General features: G+C 34.2%; 1 protein-coding gene across 2 annotated transcripts; it reads right to left on the minus strand.

Moving 5' to 3' along the window:
* Positions 1 to 276: 276 nt before the first annotated feature.
* LOC133186763 (F-box only protein 10-like) lies at positions 277 to 12,046 on the minus strand. 2 transcript variants are annotated; one of them, XM_061322062.1, is made up of 15 exons: positions 11,868 to 12,046; positions 11,166 to 11,619; positions 9,863 to 10,937; positions 9,046 to 9,419; positions 8,872 to 8,953; positions 8,311 to 8,378; positions 7,964 to 8,100; positions 7,412 to 7,482; positions 6,640 to 6,792; positions 6,405 to 6,511; positions 5,932 to 6,091; positions 4,761 to 4,930; positions 4,109 to 4,246; positions 1,793 to 1,971; positions 277 to 685 (listed from the first exon to the last, which is right to left on the minus strand). In XM_061322062.1, the coding sequence occupies exons 1-15, from the start codon at positions 12,044 to 12,046 to the stop codon at positions 502 to 504; spliced, it is 3,531 nt and encodes a 1,176-aa protein (XP_061178046.1). In that variant the 3' UTR covers positions 277 to 501. The 2 variants fall into 2 exon arrangements, with proteins under 2 accessions (XP_061178046.1, XP_061178045.1); XM_061322061.1 differs by having other exon boundaries at positions 1,793 to 1,967; positions 4,105 to 4,246.
* Positions 12,047 to 21,273: the final 9,227 nt, after the last annotated feature.

Below are 21,273 nucleotides of genomic sequence, written 5' to 3' on the forward strand. Positions count from 1 at the left end.
ATTTCTGCTGTTTGAATTCTTGGTGATTTGCTATAATCATGTTTCCCTGTTGCCTAGTAACCTGATCTCTTTAAGACAACTTTCTAAAATTTCCTCATTTTCAGGGAAACAAGAATGAAAATCAGAGCTTGATCCATCTATTTCAGTAGTGAAAAATCAGGAAGGAGAAGAAACATGTCTATGTATACAACCTAATTATATTTCTCACAAAAAATGTATTTGTTTAACATTTAGAAGTTTTTATAAATTTAATTACAGAAATTAGAAAATTGGGAAAGGGCACTGTATAGCAAATAAAATGAGTATGTACCATGTGTATATATGTCATTAAATATGTCAGCTGATGCCACAGGTGGAAACAACTGTAACTGATTACAGCTGATCATACAGAATTGTTCATGACATACATGTATATCTAGTACATGTACTTTAATAAGATGACAAAAATATACCATTTGCATGTGAAAAACATTAGATGTTGTCACTGTTTAAATTTGAAGATTAGAGAATAATACAGAGTTTGCTCCCTTCCTCACAGTTGTGGGCAGATGGCACTGTAACCCTAGTAACAGAGGTCACTTGATTGGCTGGTAAGGTCGGAATGGTGGGCGGGGCTTCAATGTGAGGTCTGGCTGGGGGGTCTTTTAACATCCATAAATCCTTGCTTGCTTTGGTTCCATTTTCACTGCAAGAAAAACATGATGTGTTTGTAAAATACTGATGCCCCCGTATGGCACCTTTTTTTCAAAAGTAGGTCAAACTCCAAGGTCAAGTTCACAGGGTAAACAATATTGGTACCCTCCCCAAGAAAGTCTTGTTAAGAGGAATACACAAGTGCAATATGAAAGCCCTGGCTCCAACCATTCAAAAGCTATGACCAAGGTTTAAGTTTTAAAAAAGTAGCTCAAACTCCAAGGTCATGAGTTCAGAAATGTTGATTAAAAAAAAGGTCTTGTCCAGTGTTTGAAATAACTGTGCGCCCGACCGCCCGAGACGCACAAATTTTGCTGCAGACGAACAGATTTGCATGTATTCTACCATTAGTTTTAAACAGTGTCTTGTCACAAAGAATATACAAGCTTTATAAATAATATATATATAAAAGCTTTAGCACCAACCGTTCAAAAGATATATATGGCTAAGGTTAAGTTTTACAAAAGTAAGCCAAACTCCAAGGTCAAGGTCAAAAGATCAAAACTGTTGGTAACTTGGTACCCAAAGAAATATCTTGTTACAAATAATACACATGTGAAATATGAATGCCCTAGCACCAAATGTTCAGGAGTTATGGCCAAAGTTAAAGTTTTTTTTAAAAGGAAGTCAAACTCTAAGGTTCAGGTCACGAGGTCAGTAATGTCTTGTCACAAGTAATACCCATATAAATATGTAAATCCCTAGCACCAACCATTCAAAAGTTGTAGCCAAGATTAAAGTTTTGGAGACAAATGGACAAAAAGACAGACAGACAGACAGACAGATGGATGTACCAAAAATTATATGCCCCCGGAATCTTCAATTACAGGGGCATAAAAAAGTATTTTCCAATGCTAATATCAAATCTCAAAACATTGCTTAAATGCATGTACTATGCTTTCATGCCTTTCTCCCCTAAAAGGGAATAAAGTTGAGAACACAAATTCCAGATAAGTATTTGTAAAAGTATTTGTGGTTAAGCTTTAAAAGCTTTTGAATAGATTGATTTTATAATTTTTTTTTAACTTTCCATAAAAGGTATATATGATTACAAAACAGGTATTAAACTTTGAAATCAATAGAAAATCACAGCCAATACCCAGATGTGGTGTCAATATGGATGATTTTGTTGTCTTTGAGTTGACATTTGGAGTCGGTAGTTTTCAGGACTGGGTCAGGATTGACGCTGTACACTTGGTTATTGTTTACAGTGCCGTCCTGGACTGAGATGATGGTGATGGCACGATCTGACAGGGACTGTAGACGGTTCTGTTCTACCTGCAAAATAAACAGAATTAATGAGAGTTCTGATGTTTTAAGAAAAAAAAGATTTATTTATAGTATACATTTTAAACTCCCTTTATTATGTAAAATAAAAGGGTTGAACTTTTATTAAAATTATACTTCGTTAATTCATCTTTCATGCAAAATCCCCACAAAATACCGTATATTAAGCCCTCATTCATAACATACCCCAGTATTTACATATTTACCCCAGTCCTTAAGTGCAAAATATTGATAAGTTAATTACTAAAAGGTTGGGGTGGGAACAGATTTGTCAAGATATTATTGAAGTAAAAGACTCCTATGGTTTAATCCTGAAGAGAAGAGGGTTCAAGAAATCATATACTGTATGTGTACATAAATTGGCCTATTCAAAATTAGCACAATCACTGGGTATGAAGTTGTTGGTGTAATCATGAATTAGCGCTACACACGTCGGACCGTGTATTGTATATATAAATGATTTCTTAATGGTATTCATAAATTAGTGCATCATTGTCTGCGCCAAAGCTGCTAAAATATGAAGCCCCCTTTTTAAAGTACAAATACAGTAAATTACCTGCTCTCTGATTTAATGGCAGAGGTTAAGATAATTATGACTGCAAAATATTGAGCTTTCTCTAGTATGATGGGGTTCAAAGTATTATATCTGTGAATTATTGAATCTTTCTCATTCTGGTTTAATGTCTGTTAAGAGGGAATTCAAGATATTTAGTGGTGAAGGTCGTTTGAGGGGGGAAGAGGTGAAGTTATGGCTGAAAAATAATGATGCCCTGAAGTTTTCACTAGATCAGAGAAAAACAGGGGTCAAGATATTATAACCATAAAATGCTGAACAATGTCAAATTTAATTATATTAAAACAACATGGGACTGGGTTTGGGGCAAGATTTCATAGCCATGAATTATCAACCCACCTCATAATAAGTAAAGGTATAGAGGATTTTGCTGTTTTTAATTACTGTATGTCAGCTAGAAAATATTGCAGCCAGCCCTTCCTAACTCTTAAATACTTTTAAAAAGAGAACAGGACTTTAAGCTATCAAACTCCTTTGGTCTAATGCTTTTGGAGAGGGATTTGTGACAAGAAGATTGCAAAACATTAAACCCCATTCCTCCTTTGTATTTTGATACTTATGAAAAATTAGTTATTAATTTTGGTGTTTAAAGGGTACCCTTGTTTTCAATGACTTATCTGTACTTTTCAATACTTTTGAATAACTAACCAGTACTTTAATGTTTATACAGTACCCTTTTAAAAACTTATCAGTACTTCAGTGTTTATACAGTACCCTTTGAATGACTAACCATTACTTTGGTGTTTATACAGTGCCCTTGTTTACAGTGACTTACCAGTACTTTGGTTTGTTTACAGTGACTTACCAGTATTTGGTTTGTTTACAGTGACTTACCAGTACTTTGGTTAGTTTACAGTGACTTACCAGTACTTTGGTTAGTTTACAGTGACTTACCAGTACTTTGGTTAGTTTACAGTGACTTACCAGTACTTTGGTTAGTTTACAGTGATTTATCAATACTTTGGTTAGTTTACAGTGACTTACCAGTACTTTGGTTTGTTAACAGTGACTTACCAGTACTTTGGTCTTTTTACAGTGACTTACCAGTACTTTGGTTAGTTTACAGTGACTTACCAGTACTTTGGTTAGTTTACAGTGACTTACCAGTACTTTGGTTAGTTTACAGTGACTTACCAGTACTTTGACTTGTTAACAGTGACTTATCAGTTCTTTGGCTAGTTTACAGTGACTTACCAGTACTTTGGTTAGTTTACAGTGACTTGCCAGTACTTTGGTAAGACTATAGTAACTTACCAGTACTTTGGTTAGTTTACAGTGACTCACCAGTATTTTGGCTAGTTTACAGTGACTTACCAGTACTTTGGTTAGTTTACAGTAACTTACCAGTACTTTGGTTAGTTTACAGTGACTTACCAGTACTTTGGTTAGTTTACAGTAACTTACCAGTACTTTGGCTAGTTTACAGTGACTTACCAGTACTTTGGTTTGTTTACAGTGACTTTCCAGTACTTTGGCTAGTTTACAGTGACTTACCAGTACTTTGGTTAGTTTACAGTGACTTATCAGTACTTTGGTTAGTTTACAGTAACTTACCAGTACTTTGGTATTTCTCTCTAGCTGCAGTGCACTCCTCTGATTCCCTATGATGTCATTCTCCTCTAACACAGCCTCATTCTTTACAAATATCCCATGATCCCTGTTGTCAAAAATTCCATTTCCTGTCACACTCACCTAAATAGATACAGATTGGGCTCTGTTGAAAATATTTTACATCATGACAATATTTCTGTGGCATATAACTTCATACCAAATGATAAAAGACAAATATAAAGACAGGGACTTTTACAACAAACAAGTCACTGTATTACCTCTGAATTCTCTAACAACACAGGAGAGTAATATTTTTAATGCAACAAACTTAAATTATTGGAAAGAAATTTCATACAAGTATACTGTGGAATCACTTTAATTTGTGGGGGTCAATGTTTATGGGTAGCTAAACTTTTACTGGTGTAAGGGAGACCTAATTTTGCTTTTAACATGTAACTATGGAAGACTGAATCACCTGAAACACTGATAAAGATATTGTTTGTGAAGATGTAAATTCTTGGTTATAATTTACCCACAAAATCTATAAAATATTGGTCACCTATGAACAATGATGATTCCACAGTACTTATAGTCCATATGGTGAGCCATCATATTGACAACGACTGACATAGATTTACTGCACACAGTGGATTACCTCCCCTACATTAGACGTTATCAGTCCATTTCCTGCATTACAGGTGACACTATTGTCCTTCACCAACACAGGAAACTCCTGGTCAATATGGATGCCATCACCACGGTTACCATGTACAGCATTACATTTGACATCAACTTCATCCCCAAACATCAAAAACACTCCACGACCTGAAAGAGTATGCCAAATTAATTTTGCTTTTAAAACAGTTCTTTGATTCCTTAAAGAAGAAAAGCAGATCTGATGAATCAAATGTCCAGAAGCATGTAAAGATAATCAGCTCATGAGAGTGACATTGCATCATCATTATCACTGAATCTGACTACCTTGATATTTCATTACAGTTTGGTTCGCACTCTATTACACCTGACCAAAAACAACATATCTAATACTTTACCATTGTTGTGGTAGATACTATTGTAATCTATTGTTGATACTTTACAGTTGTTATGGTAGATACTATTGTATTCTACTGTTGCTACTTTACAGTTGTTGTGGTAGATACTATTGTATTCTACTGTTGCTACTTTACCGTTGTTGTGGTAGATACTATTGTATTCTACTGTTGCTACTTTACCGTTGTTGTGGTAGATACTATTGTATTCTTCTGTTGCTACTTTACCGTTTTTGTGGTAGATACTATTGTATTCTTCTGTTGCTATTTTATCGTTGTGGTAGATACTATTGTATTCTACTGTTGCTACTTTACCGTTGTTGTGGTAGATACCATATTGTATTCTACTGTTGCTAGTTTACCATTGTTGTGGTAGATACTATTGTATTCTACTGTTGCTACTTTACCGTTGTTGTGGTAGATACTATATTGTATTCTACTGTTGCTACTTTACCGTTGTTGTGGTAGATACTATTGTATTCTTCTGTTGCTACTTTACCGTTTTTGTGGTAGATACTATTGTATTCTTCTGTTGCTACTTTACCGTTGCTGTGGTAGATACTATTGTATTCTTCTGTTGCTATTTTACCGTTGTTGTGGTAGATACTATTGTATTCTACTGCTGCTACTTTACCGTTGTTGTGGTAGATACTATTGTATTCTACTGTTGCTACTTTACCGTTGTTGTGGTAGATACTATTGTATTCTACTGTTGCTACTTTACCGTTGTTGTGGTAGATACTATTGTACATGTGTATTCTACTTTTGTTAGTTTACCGTTGTTGTGGTAGATACTATTGTATTCTACTGTTGCTTTGGTACAGGATCTCCTGTGATGTGGCTGTTCATCATTCATAAACTGCCAGAAATCAGAACTCTTCTGACTAGGTACATCACTACGGTCCATGGAGGACATGGGGTCTTCATGGGCCTCATCCTAGGGATGAAATTTTCAAAATTTTACAAATAGGATTAACACTGACACCTTCTTTAAAGAAAATGTACATATTGTGAATTTTTCCAGTAAGAAAACTCATATTCCCCAAAAATAATCAGATAAAGTTTTGATTCTGAACACCAGGATATCTTGCCCTATATCATTTTTCCAAAATATATTGAAATACATTGTCCCATCCTGTATTTACTGGCTGCCATTTTGTTACTTAAGAATTTTTTACCCTTTGACATATTACTTCAGATTTAATTTCATCAATTGCCATTGAGGGTGACAGGTAACACAGTTTTAGTACCGTTTTGTTTACAAAAGTAACCCCCGTGTCTAAATTATTGTTGATCTGGTTGCCATGGATAAGTGGCTGTGATGCTGCTGTAATCCACACTCCACACCCAGCATTTCCTGTGGGAAAAAATTTGAATTCAGAATTGAAATTTTATGAATAAAAAAAAGTCATTTCTAATTCACATACATCACATTAACAGATAATAGAAGTACATCTGAAGAAGTAAACTGAGATTATTTGAGACCTGTTATGATGTTGTTTTCTATGCTGCCCCGCCCCTTATCTCCGATGACTATTCCGTCAGACATTCCGTTACAGATGATGTTCTGTGTAATCACTGGGTCCCCTCCGTGTCGTATATCTACCCCGCCCCACTGATTCTCACGTATTATGTTGTCTACAATACAAATAAATGTTAATAGTTTCCTAAAATTTATATAGTAACCTTATGAAAGAACCTTTGTAGTTGTCGGAATCTTTCTGGATATACATACATTATGCTGAAGAAATACATCAACGAGTGGAATATGGCCCTTGACCATCACTCAAGTATCATGAGTGACTAATCCCCACTCTCGAGCCCGATTAAACAACTCATGGGATAAGATAGAGTGATCATTGCTGGTTACCACACACATGCAAATACCCTTTTTGACTTAACACATTTATACCCTTCGTGACTTAATTAACCATTTACCATATGTATTTACCCATCTTACTTATATATACCCCTTGAGACTTACCACATACATACTCTTGGTGACTTACCACATGTATACTCTGTGACTTACCACACATTTATCCTTTATGACTTACCACATATATACTCTTTGTGACTTACCACATATATACCCTTTGTGACTTACCACATATATACCCTTTGTGACTTACCACATATATACCCTTTGTGACTTACCACATATATACCCTTTGTGACTTACCACATATATACCCTTTGTGACTTACCACATATATACCCTTCATGACTTACCACATATATACCCTTTGTGACTTACCACATATATACCCCTTGCCTCCTTCATTTACAGCAACCCCTGCAGCCTTCCCACTAAATATCTGATTCTTGCTACAATACAATAATAGATTGTTAATGCATTTGTACAAGTTAGTGTCACTAGTATCAGCCAATTTATCCTGGAATTCTTTTATTATTTGATCCTCTGTAAAAATGTCAAATCTTCAGCATTCATAAATGGTAGAAACTATAAAATGTTTGAGGTCTCTATCCAAGAGCAATTATAAGTCTGTTATCTAGTATTTAAGGAAGCTCTAAACACTGCAAACTAAAGAGTACTATTTGTAGGGTAGTTTTATTGAGTTAGAGTGATCTGCCCTTAGAAGAAAAATAGAATAAATAGGAATCTACAGTTAATGACACAATTTTTTATGAATTAAAGTATTCTTAATGTTATGTACAGTCTAATTGACAGTAGGGTTTCCCTTGTACATTTTATATACAGTCTACCTGACATTAGGATTTCCCCTGTATAGTGTATATAGTCTACCCGACAGTAGGGTTTCCCCAGTACAGTTTATATATAGTCTACCTGACAGTAGGGTTTCCCCTGTACAGTATGTAAAGTCCAGCCTCCTTGTTCTGGTAAATTTCATTGTTTCTGATTTGGCCACGCCCACTTCCCAGAACGACAATCCCAGACCGCTTCCCATGGTGAATTCTGTTGCTCTGTAAATTTCTTTTTTTAGTTACTAAACTTCTGAAGAAATAATTCTTTCAATGAATACTAATATTTATGATTTAAAAATTTATCATAACTTTTTTTTTTTTAAATCCAATCCTGCTATTGTCTTTTTAGCAGAGAATCTATTACAGTTTAAAATTTAGAAAATCTGGAACACAATTTTTGTTTTACCCCTTTGGAGTGTTAAGACCTACCATGACTAGAGGATCAGCATTTTTTCTGATGTCAATACCAGCCTCACAGTTAGAGTGGATGTCATTTCCTGAAATCAACAGATCATATAGATCATTCCAAAATGACAAATAATCCTTTAATTTCAATATAAAGTCCATCTGGCAGACACCTATAGTTACATCTCAGTATAGATGTACTTACCAGCAGACTAAGCTTTTATCTTTATTTTTAATAGATAACTGTTATTCTAAAGATTCATCCTCCTAACAAATACGTTACTAACTGACAGGCTAACAGCACATAAAAGATTACTGCCACCCCCACCCTACAAGTCCCTGGACTGACATTACTAGCCATCTAACCCTAAGGCTACTAGCCTCATAAACACCCCCAAGGTCCCGACACTTACAAGCCATTAATCCCGAGGCTGCTAGCCTCATAAACTCCCCCAAGGTCCTGAAACTTACCAACCACAAACCCCGATGCTGCTAGCCTCATAAACACTCCTTTGGTTCAAAACTTACCAACCACTAACCCCGAGGCTGCTAGCCTCATAAACACTCCTTTGGTCCAAAACTTACCAGCCACTAACCCCGAGGCTGCTAGCCTCATAAACACCCCTGAGGTCCTACAGTGATGGATCTCATTCTTCAAGATGATGACCTACAATGTTATACATGTATTATAAGAAATATATCATACATGTTAAGAGATCATTAAAAAAAAGTATAATTGATAAACAAGTCTTTACCTACCCTTGCATTCTGTATACACCTGATTCCATACCCCACACCATTGATGTCACAGTGGGAGATGATAGCATGAGCCTGGAGACTGACCATCACCCCACCTTTACAAAGGCTCATCCGACATCTGTGGATCAAACATCCCCGCACCTCTTCTGTCACTTTGTTAACTGCTGTATCAGCAATTATCCGGATATTTTCTGATTGGTTTTGACTACAGATGGAGACCACGTCAGCTCCAATACTGGCCGCGGAGACTGATCGAGGCTGCTGGTGCTGGGGACAGGTCAGCATGATGACCGATTCCTCCTCATCGCTGAAGTCTGAGTCTGTGTCAGAGAGGAGTAACCCTCCCTCCTCCTCCTCACTGCTACTGCTGGACCCTAATAAAATCAAGGTAAGACAAAAATGACAGAGAACAAGTGTAAATAACAGCAAAATGTTTCACTGTATTAATTGTTTGAATAGTTATTAGATTAAAAAAAATCTCTCAGGCTTCACTATTCTGAGGTGAGGAATCAGTTACAGTTGTACTGTATTAATGTTGCTGTGCACTGATTATAAATGAAGTGAAACTTGTCTAATCCGGATGACGTATATCCCCAAATCTTGCCTAATATGTTCTAAACTTTAAGTCCCTTTCAATACATTCAATTGTTTAAAATATTGTCTAATCAAGAATGATGTCTAATCTGGCCAATTTCTTTGGAACCAGCAGAAGTGTTGGGATTAGTCAAATTTTACTGTATGTAAAAAAAATATTTGATTACTAGAACACTTGTTTTTATCAATGGATCTGTGACATTTAGTGATGTGCAAGACTTACCTCTAGAGTTAACAGATCCTGAATTGTAACTCCCTATACTGTCATTACTGTCATCAAAAATGTCACTCCCGCTAGCTGTGGACACAGGACTATGTGACCTTGACCCAGAGCTGACTCTACTCCTCTGACTTGGTGACCTTGACCTTATTTCATCTGGTGGATCAATAGGTTCCTGGGGATCTCTGCTGTTATCCCCCACACTTTCTATATTTTCTGCTCCACTTTCTGTCTCTGTTTTACTCTGTTCTTTAGCTTCTACACTATCTTGTTCACCCTGAAACTGAACTGTGGGCTTCTCTTCCTCCATTATCATACCTGAACACAGTGAAGATTTGTCATGATCATCAATGTCTACCCTTATACTACCTCCCCCTATAATGGAACTGTTGCTTATTTCTGAGACAGTAAAGCTACCACCATGACTGCTCCCTTGAACTGTTAAAGTGTTTTTACCTCCATAATTTGAAGAGTCACTTTGAGAAAGAAATTCACAAGTTCTAGCACTTCCAGTTAACTCCCCTGTATGGGAGGAAAAACATGAATTGCGACTCTGGAGCTGATCAATGTTAAATGAATGTTTTGCAGTGGTTCTTCCATGCACTTTATTTGCACTTCTTGTTTGTAATGAAGTGTCTGTAAACTCACTCTGCATGAATGAAGAACTACAGTAGCTTTGTCTACGATGTGGATCATGAGATGACTCTGTTTTTGAATCACTTGATTTCTCCAGAAGCCATTTTTGTGTAACAGCAGTAGATGTGGAGAATGCTGAAGGTGGTGCCATCTTGTAGCCTTTCTGTGGTGTCCTGTTCAAGTGGCTGACAGCAGCAATTTTCTCCATCATGTAGCCATATGTCCAGTTTCTGTCTTCACGGGGAAATCCCTCCACTGTTATAGCAGCTGAATCAGTCTTTGAGAATTCACAGTTTTCTATGATACTGGAATTCAGATGCTGGAGAATCACTGTTGCATGACGGAATGTACAGAATTTGATGTGACAAGAACCAGGATTTTGGACATACACCATCCCATCCTCAAATATACAGTTGTCAACTTGTAGATACCCAACTCTCACCTGTCCAAAAAAATACTGTCATGTAAATTCTGCAAACTCTGATTACTGAACTGTCAACACTTCAGACAGAAAAATTCTGTTGAAATATTGCTTATCACATCTAACACATTCCATCTTTAAATATCTGCTGATAATAATATACAAATCTAATCTAAAGAAAATTTGGACATAAATCTTTTAATTTTCATCACATGTTTATGGTAAACAATATTATGTTAATAAACTTACCTTGAGAACAAAGTTTGTAAACCATGGTGCTCTGAACACAAGGTTACTGACTCTACCTGTCAGTGCAATCTGCTCTACACACACCACCAATATAATGCTACCCAGCTCACCAACCCCAATAATCTCAAACGGAATCTTGGAGGACATCTCAAATTGTTCATCATAGATACCAGGGTAGATCTCAATTCTGTCATAATCATTTGCCACAGCTAGAGCACTCTTCAGTGAAGTATGCTGCATATCTCTGCCCACTTGAATAACTTTTCTCTCCTTTCTACGTTTCAGGACATACAGACAGGTGGCAGAGTCTGGCTCCCTTAAGTTCCTTCCCCAAAATCTGACAGAGAGGTACTGTTCTTTGAAAGCTAACTTCCAGGAAGCAGGCTCTGAATCTGTGTTAATTGGCCAGAATGGATGCTTCCAGTCAGAACATTGTAAGTATAGCTCCTTCCACCTAGAATTAAATATATACATGTAGATCAATTTCAAGGGATAGGGATTATTAATAATCAATAAATAGTAGGATATAATTTCTGAAAAGAATCAAAGGTATCAACTACAAAGTGGATTTTTGATTATTAAGGAGTCAAGAATTTCTTACTTTTTATACATAAAAGAATCACATGCATTTTTCTTAATGACAAAATTATACTGTTTTCACTACTATTAAATTTATTAACGAAGAACTCATTGAGTGCAAACCTTGAGCTATCCAGACTTATCACCAAATCATTCCAAGTCTTACAAGTACAGGCACACCGACAAAGCTCCTCGGCAGACAGATACGACAGGATAATCCTCCAGATCTCCCATGGGAGCCCCGTTTTGTCTCCTGGAAGCACCTTGCTACCAATGTCGGGTTTTACACTTGGGATGGACATGCTCAGATACTGTATGTATACTTTGATCTGATTATAGCCCTTCAATCAACATCATCCTTGCCTTCCCTACTAAATACTTCTGGAAATATTTTATTAGTGCATATGCAAGACACTAATATTATATGCAAAAAAGCATATTTTATGGATGTTCATTTCATAAATCAAATTTTTGCCAAATGAGCTGATAAGTTCAACAGAATGTGAATCGATGTGAACGAAATTATTAACTCCATCAGGTTTTAGCTATCTAGCACTGAACAGAAGTATGTTTTAACTACAATGATTCGAAAAATCCTGTGAAGCATCCATCACAATGATGATTTTTTTTCTCTCTCCATAATTTAGAATGTTTACAGTTTGCAAGGTGATTGAAAACTTCCGGTTGAATGAACTAACAAAAAACGAAAAAGGTGATAAATCCGGAAATTTCTTAAATGTGTTTTCTATGTTAAATAAATTCATGATGAATATAGATAATTTTTGCTATAGTTTAAAACTCAGAAAAAATCTTTTAAAGTATTAATAACTAAATAATTTTTCGTTAAAAACATAACAAAATTAAACGAATAAAAAATGATCGAGTTAATTATTCAAAATACCCCCGGAGGGTAACAGACGAAAAGCTTTCAAAAAAGGTACCAGTGATTCTTTTCAATATTAATGGTTAATGTTGCAGTTCCAAGTAATATTTACTTGAGAAAAGGTAATGATATAAATATGTAGTAAAAAATCGACTTGATTGAAAAAGAAAATTAAATTTTCTGTCAAAATTAGAGGTTTTAAAAAACGTCGTAAAAGCTTTTTATCTGTTTATTGAAAAATGCCAATTGTTCGAATAGCTGAGAAAGAAATAAAGTGTAGTGCAGATGTAAAATGTCGATTTATGCAGAAAGTAAATTTAAACAGCTTTTGCACAGTACTCAGTAGCTATATATGTGAAATCTTTCACCGTGTAATCAGATTAAGTATAAAAGTTTTGAGGAGAATCTTATTTATGCAGATCTGAGTATAGGTCATGTTAACGAGAGTGTTAAGGGGTCACATGTGCCGTCTGCTCGTGACACATTTTGTGAAAGGAAAGGAAAGAGTGGTTCCTATATCCTGTGCAGGAGATACAAAAAGTAATTTATATCAAATAACATGTTAGAGTTATAAGTATCACCATGTGAAATTGACCGTTTTATTCATTATTAACAGGTTGGGCACACACCACCAAATGGTCATTTAACCCCCGTTTGGTGGTCAATCGCCCATATCGGAGTCGGTATTTACTGACCATTTGGGAGAGAAAAATCGTTTTGTTCAATTCTGTGGAATGGGGTGAAATGGCGCATAATATTAACTCGTGGGGAATAAACTATAGACATTTATCGGTACTATGAACAAGAAAAATTGGAAATTTAACGCGGAGTTTTTTGCGCAATGTCGTTCAATTTTTTTACCAAATCGTCACCAACGTAAACAAGTACAACGTTTCTGTGTTTTGACTTTAAAAAGAAATTTTCTCTCCTTCCCAAACGTTGTTGCACCTGTTGATCATGTTTCTTACTTTCTATTTTTATCATCCGGGCAACCAATCAAATAATTTAAACCAATAAAAAATGATGATCTTTTTCGAACCGGGTCAAAAGTCTGATTTAACCACGGAGGCACATTTGTGTCAATTTTCAATTAGAAAATAAAAGGAAAAAGAAGAATTTGCTTTTATTTCATTTTATTTTGTATGTGACGGCTTTATTCTTTATAAAAATAAAATATACAGTGAGATCATGATATGATGATTGCTTCAAAACGATGTTCTTGGAATAAAACAAGAATAATTGCAACTGTCACTTTGTAAATCTTTTATTCAAAATCGTTGACTAAATATAGCAGATTCGTCACAAATATGCATACTAAACCACAAAAGGTCGCACAGAAATCGCAACTTCATCCTAAAAGCAAATAAAGAATAAATGTTACATTCAAATGTAGAAAAAATGAATATTATAGCAGTAAGTGCCCACCATACCAGTAAAGTATGAAGAGCTCGTGTTTAACTGGATTCTATAGAGATTTATTTAGACAAAGATCCAAAGATCAATTGAAAGTTAACTTCTAAAGAGTTAAACCACTGGTCTAAATAGAATTTTTATTAAACTAGACACAAGAAAATATTTTTTGGATTGATTAAGCAAGAAGTTCGGCCGTCACGGACAGCTGTAGGTATCATTTTTACAAAGTTCCACAGAAATTACACATGGAAAATTGACCGAACTGTATTAATTGTGCGAGGAATATGTTTACTAAAATTCCCCGATCCTATACGAATGCGCCTTTGCTTTATTTTTATAAGAATTGGATTTGAATAAAAAAGACCACCATTTGGTCATTAAATATGACTCTGATATGGGCGATTGACCGCCAAACGGGGGATAAATGACCATTTGGTGGTGTGTGCCCAACCTGATTAATGTTGGACTCTAAATGTTATATTTAATTTTTGTTTTAGTGTGATATTTAATATTCTGAAATTATTTGGTTTTAAAATTTGCATTTTACAAATCTTTCTCATTATTAAGTGTTCATATAATTACTTAGTGACACTTGTCGGCTGACAGTGGGGCAGAGTGTTAATGCCCAACTGGCCAAGGACCTTTTAATCCCTTACACAAATATGGAATTATTTAATTATCGATGTTCTTTATGTCCATGCCATCAAAGCATTTCATTTGTTGTTACCTGTGTCACTTTTACTCATTGTCAACACCTGTCTTTTTTAACTCATTGTTCAATTCCTCTTAAATACCATTGTCAATTTTTACTTAACAGTTCGGAGGCTGGGTGTACTACCGGCCACGTCCGACTCGTTCCCCATCATGTTTTAACTATATCTACTTTTAACAGTTTGGAGGCTATGGCCATATCCAACTGGTTACTGTTTATTGTTGTTCCATGTTAATCATTTCCATTGTTGGGACTTGTTAATAAATTCGGAAACCAATCCCTCGTTACTTTGGACTTTTATATGTGTGTTTGGGAAGAGCCCTAGGAATACGGCTTTAGTACTTCAGGCCCATAGCGCCACTCATTTCCCTGCCAACATTCCCTCTTGCCCGACCGATCAACAACACATCTTTTTAGACCCAATCTACGCGGTCATATAAGGGTACTACTTTTTACTGAAAAAACCTACCTTAAATGGCATAAGTGTATTGAAAATGTGAATATGTCCGATGTCAGAGACATACATTTATATTGCCAGAGTATAGTATATGCTTGCTTGCTTATTTCAATTGGATTTATATATAATTGCATTTTAGAGCAAATATCTTTTATGTCCTATTTCATCAATTTATGAACAACCCCAAAAATGTAATTTTATATAAATGCATGCATATTATATAGATGTACCAGTAGTACATGTAATTTCATGTATAAATACATGTATATTACTTAGAAATACTTAATCCATAATTCTTGTGCGTGATTGCACCAAACACAAGTACTTTCTTACATATATTTGAGCTAAAGTTTGATTTGCTAACAATGAATATAACACTTCGGTAGTCTTAGTATAACTTCAGAGTAAGAACTATTCACATGCTCATGATGCTGTTCATCTCTTTATTTCCACACCACTGACATCAGTGAAGCTAGATTGAATGGTATCTACATAGATTTAAATATTTTATGTATAGTTTATTGACTGGGGAAAAAATCCAAGAAAGTAAGGAAAATAATTTTGTATCAATAAATAAAACTTAAACTAATCCAGACATTAGTAACAAGTGACTGGCTGCAGTTGGGAGTGAGTAATATGCTACATAATTATATAATGTTTTTCTCAGGGAATAAAGATTAGTGTAATGTGAGGCAGTTAAAAAGCTATAGGTCAGAATTTCTTAGAACATGTACATGTTTTACCCTGAAAGGTAAAAATTGTTCTGATTTTAACACCATCATTAATGAGATTTTAATCACTATTGCATAAATACATTTTTTTTTTTTGCTTCCCTTTGACATGTTTGATTTATATCCAGTTGTCAAGATCTAAAGTCTGATAGTCATTACTTTTATAGGTTGTCATGACTGAACACTAAATTCAATGACTTATGGATATGACATTTTACTAATGTTTTGCAGTTATATCTACTGTAATTCAGTTCACTTTATTGATGAAATCAAATGAAGAATACCAAGTCTGCATATTTTAGATAATTTTTGTACAATCAAACTTCGTTATATAGAACGGGATGGGACCAAGTAAAAACTTTGAGATATCCAAGGATTCAAGGTATATCAACTTAGGGTAAAATACTTAAAGAATATGTGGTTTGGACTTCCAGGTCACTGACATATCCATGGGATTCAAGATATTGGTGTTTGAGATACCAAAGACTTTGGTCCAAAGTTCAACTGAATATTAACTGTATATTGTAAATATGTTTTAAATAAGGTCATTATCCTAATAGTAAATTTAGGTATATACATTGAGTGTGTTGGAATTAAGGCCTCGGATCCTGGACAAAGTTTTGTAAAAATATGTAGATATTTTGAAGAATGAAAAGGCTTACCGCTACCTAAAAAGTTGAATATCATTCAAGCTTAATGCTGTAAATTAAAATTTTTGAAATCTTGGATTTTAAGTTGAGATGACAATAAAAGGTTTATTTTAATATCTTCATGTACACATTTTAAAATTTCATAAGTCAGGAAGAGAATGTTGACGCTAGAGAGCATTATGATCGACCCATGGACTTCTTATTTTCTTACATTTCCTTGTACAGTAATATAAAATTTAATATTTGCATATAGTAACCTACATATTTATAAATATGCTGATAAGACACATGTTAGATAGGCCATTCTAGTTCTTTTATATGATATGTTACGTATAATTCAACCTACTTAAAGGATTTACCTATTAAGTTCTGAATTTTTTTTACATGTATGACGACAATTGGAAGAATATTAAAAGAAAGTGTCATTTGGAATAATTCATTAATGCTGGAATCCTAATTAGAAATGATGTCTACTTTTATTCTTTTAGAATGCATCTTCAAAATCTAGTGGGACAATAAATGAAATTAAGCAAAAATTCTTGGAGAAAAGTGAGAAAATGTCAGCTTTATTTACTGTATATACAATGTCATGATAAATTTAATCATTAAAAATTGTAGTGTTATTTTGTTTTTGTTTGTTTGTTTTGTTGATGTGACCCTTATCATGCTTATTAATGATATAGTACTTGTAATTAAGTTTTAGTTAATTTCAGTCACTGTCTTAGGCACATTGTACATATTGTGTAAGGTATTGATTCTTAACATTCACTTTTTTATGCTATAAATTAGATTCACTTTCCTATGTTTTTTCAACATTGTTAACACAAAGATAAAAAGTTCAGTGTAGCTCTAGATGCTATGCACTAAGTAAACTTTAAGTGTTGAACATGCTGAAATAGGTCAATTGAAGTTTTTTAAGTGTAGACGTAAACAAAATTACTGAGTTGATACCAAATGATAATAGGGTTTTTAGTAGAAAATATTTATTGCTTCATTGGAAAATCTTCCATTGGCCTGTCTGTTTTCAAATACATGTACATAAAAATATAAGCTTGATTTATTGTAATGTTTACTACCGGTAAATATTTCACATTAACAAGTGTGTGAAGGACAGTACAATCTGTGTGAATAGTGACATTCAGTGGGAAAACTTCAGTGGAAAGTGAATTATTTGTTTTCTCATAAATTATGATGGTGAAGAAAAGGTCTTAAATATCATTACTTGGCTGAAATAAATGTCTGATGAAAGTGAAATATAAATGACATCTTTTATGTTTACAGGCATTATGTTTGGGATATAGCAATTTAAGGATACATCATACACAGAATGAAGGGCATTGAAAAGAAGGAATTTCTCTTCTCTTTCTGTGTGTAGCAACTGTTCTGTTACAGACCATCAGTACATTTAGAGGGATCAATCTGCCACTGCTAACACAAGGTAATTTTAAGACCTCTTATATCAACCATTTTAAGATCTGTAGATTTATTTTTACCTTGGTAGAAGATAATATTTTCAGGGGTTTTTTTCTTCTGTGTCATACCTGTGAGTAATTCTGCTTTTACGAGTTTTAGCATGGGCGTAAAAGGTAAAGTTTTACGCTGGTGGGAATTAATCACATTTGCGATTGCATTTTTATTTTCCTTTTAAGCCATTATTGATGAAAGTTCAGCCATTAATAAAATCTGGTTAAAGGCTGATTTTAACCATTCAACATGGGTCTACGACAGGTATTTTGAAAATTTTGAAAACTGTATATTTTTTGATCAACTTCGGTACTTGCTTTTCGAATTCCATAACTAGAAATGCTTCATAGATTTATTTTAATAGATGTATAATTATATTATTATTTTAAATTGTATAGTTTGAATTATCTGTGGATTGTTCTGAAGTGGGCATTTTCTTTTTAATTTGTTCCTTGTTCTTTTCTTTATTTATTATTTTGAAAAAATCATGAATTAGCATAGCTGTCATTGATGATAAAGCCTAGTATGCTGATTTATCGACATCTGAATTTGTAAAGAAACTGTTTACTGGCACAAATATCAGAGGAAGTCTGTTACTATGAGGAATTATTGGCTGGGTGTTCTTTCATCAATGTTCATGGGTAGTAGTAGTATGCACTCACTGTGCAGTAGAGGGAAGAAGTCCAGTGTGTGCCAGGGAGTCTCAGTCTGTAGTAATTCAGTGTTAGGGACAGTAAGCAGCTCTCCAGTAGTAGTAACCATGTCTTGTAGTGAATACCTTGACAGCCAGTGCATTATATCACTTATAGCATCATTCAACTGTAGTGAGTTCTTGTGAATGTCCATCCTGAGAGATGAAATGAAAGAAATGTTTATGAAGGCACGTTTCAGAGGACATTAAGCTGTTGGATATCCTTTATTTGTTGAGTTGTTCTGAAAGTAAGTGATGAGAGGATCAATCATCAGTGGTTAATGTGCATCAGAAAACTCACTGCATGCATCTCTCTGTATATATCAAGAAGTCCCTGTAATTTGTGGAACTTTACTTCATGTTTTACAGAATATGTTGGAATTAGTAATGCAATTCTGCAAATATTTTTTTGATATTTTTCAATAGTGAACACTACTGTCTGTCTGTGATATACATTATGTGAGCCTTGTACATGTATATTGTGTATGTTTTTAATCAAGTGTAGATCTAGCCTTTAAATTATCTATACATGCCTTAACTAGATCCAGTCACCTGATGTTTCTAGCAAAGGAGGTGGGCACAAACTTTTAAAAAAGTTATAGAATGATGTAAAAAAAAAAATGACACAGAAAGTTAGAAAGTAACAACACTTGAAATTAATGTGAGTTTAATAACAGGGTTTTGTAAAGACTCTCTTAATTTTAGGGAAAGGGGACTGTTATCTAGCTGTCTGTTCAGATAGATGGATGGGTATGGTGATTCTCTAAAAAAAAAAAAAAAATGGAGTAAAATCAATTCATTTTCAGTAATTTTTATCTTTGATCACACCAACTTTATATTATGTCCTCTCAAGGGAAATGATTAAAACTATGACATGTTCCTAAAGGATGTCAAGTTGAAAAGATGATTATCAATTTAAACCTTATAGTATTTGTAATATTTCCTTGAATGTGTAATAGTTCTGCCACCGGTTGCTTCTCTTTAATTTCCTGTTTATGTTTTACATAGAAATATTAATGTGGTTTTGTTTTATGTGAAATTTATGACTTAATTGATAAGGAAACATATTTTTTGTTAATTTTTTTCGTCATATTCGCTGTTTAAAATTTGCCACTGAGGGATAGGAAACTCATGCTGAGTGCCGTGTTTATTTGTCATAATGTCCTGTTGTTCTCTGTATATGCGGTAGTTAATGATTTTGACAGGAAATTTAAAGATATCAGTATCCAGAAATATCACAAAATACAAAAAAAAAAAATCATCATTTCATAATTTTGTTTTATTTTCAAAATATTACATACCATACCTACATAAAATATATAATACTTTCTAACTTCTGGAAACGACAAGGTAGCATTGGAAGACATTTATTCCCTGTTATCCTGGTTATCTGAATGCAGTCATGTATATTGTTGCAGATGATGTGGACTGATTGTGGATTTTGCAGTACAAATTTCACTGTTTAAGATAAATTTGACATTGGGATTCAATTTCATACTACAGCACAGTATCCTTTATTTCAGCATCAAACTTTAAACAAAGCTTATGTCAAACACAATTACAGGCTAGTGTGCTAGATGATAATAAGAATGGAGAAGTTCGTACCAAAATTAGAGAGCTGGTGTCGTGGGATAAACATGTTTGATTTGAGGAAACATATGAGAACAAGTGACTCTATACATGTTACTAAAATATATCAATTTAAAGGTGAAATGTGTGACATTTTAAAACTGTAGCTTTGCATGGGGACAGGCAAAGATTGCCCCAATATACAATCTCCCCATCAGACTAAAGTCTAACTATAATAAATTCTTCTCTTCCCCGTATATAATTACACAGACCTTTGTCTCCCTCTCTTACTAGTATATTTTTTTTTAATTCCTTGATAATTGATATTGAAGTTCTAGGTTGTTAACCTGTTGAGTACATACTAAAAATGCATTGCACTTCTTATTTGCACAGTGGAAATTTAGATTAAGCTTGCTAAACAAGGAATTGGTCTCTGCGGTAATGTGAAGCATTTAGCTGTCAATTTACAAAAAAAAAAAAAATGTTCTTTTTTACTTTGATGACAAGGAAAGGGTGGAGAATCCAAAGTCTTGAGACTCTGTATTTATCTGCATATCTGATAAATAATGTATGTATTCTATAATTTTAGTCTCTTTATTACATGTTCTGGTAAATATCATTGGTAGATGAAAGGTCTTTGGTAAATTGTGGTTCTGAGTTCAAAGTTCAGAAATACATGTATATGTTTTGAATTTTTTTTTTTGGAACAGTTTGAAAAATGTTTTGGAGCTTATAAACAGGCATTCAATTCATTTTTTGGGATAAAAGTAGTCCAAGCTTTAAACATACATGTATATTATCATTTCTAAGCTTCAAGAATGCACAAATCTTATTCTACTCTTCAGCACAACCAAGAAAATTCTGAGTGTTGTTTTAAATAATTAATAGACATCTATTTTACAAACATGCAACAAGGACCTGCATCAGGAAGTATGTATTCACACCAGCTATTAGTCCTT

The sequence above is a fragment of the Saccostrea echinata genome, unplaced genomic scaffold (genome assembly GCF_033153115.1).
Source record: "Saccostrea echinata isolate AGI-Se365-2 ecotype Australia unplaced genomic scaffold, CSIRO_AGI_Sech_v1 ptg000014l, whole genome shotgun sequence".
NCBI lineage: Eukaryota > Metazoa > Mollusca > Bivalvia > Ostreida > Ostreidae > Saccostrea > Saccostrea echinata.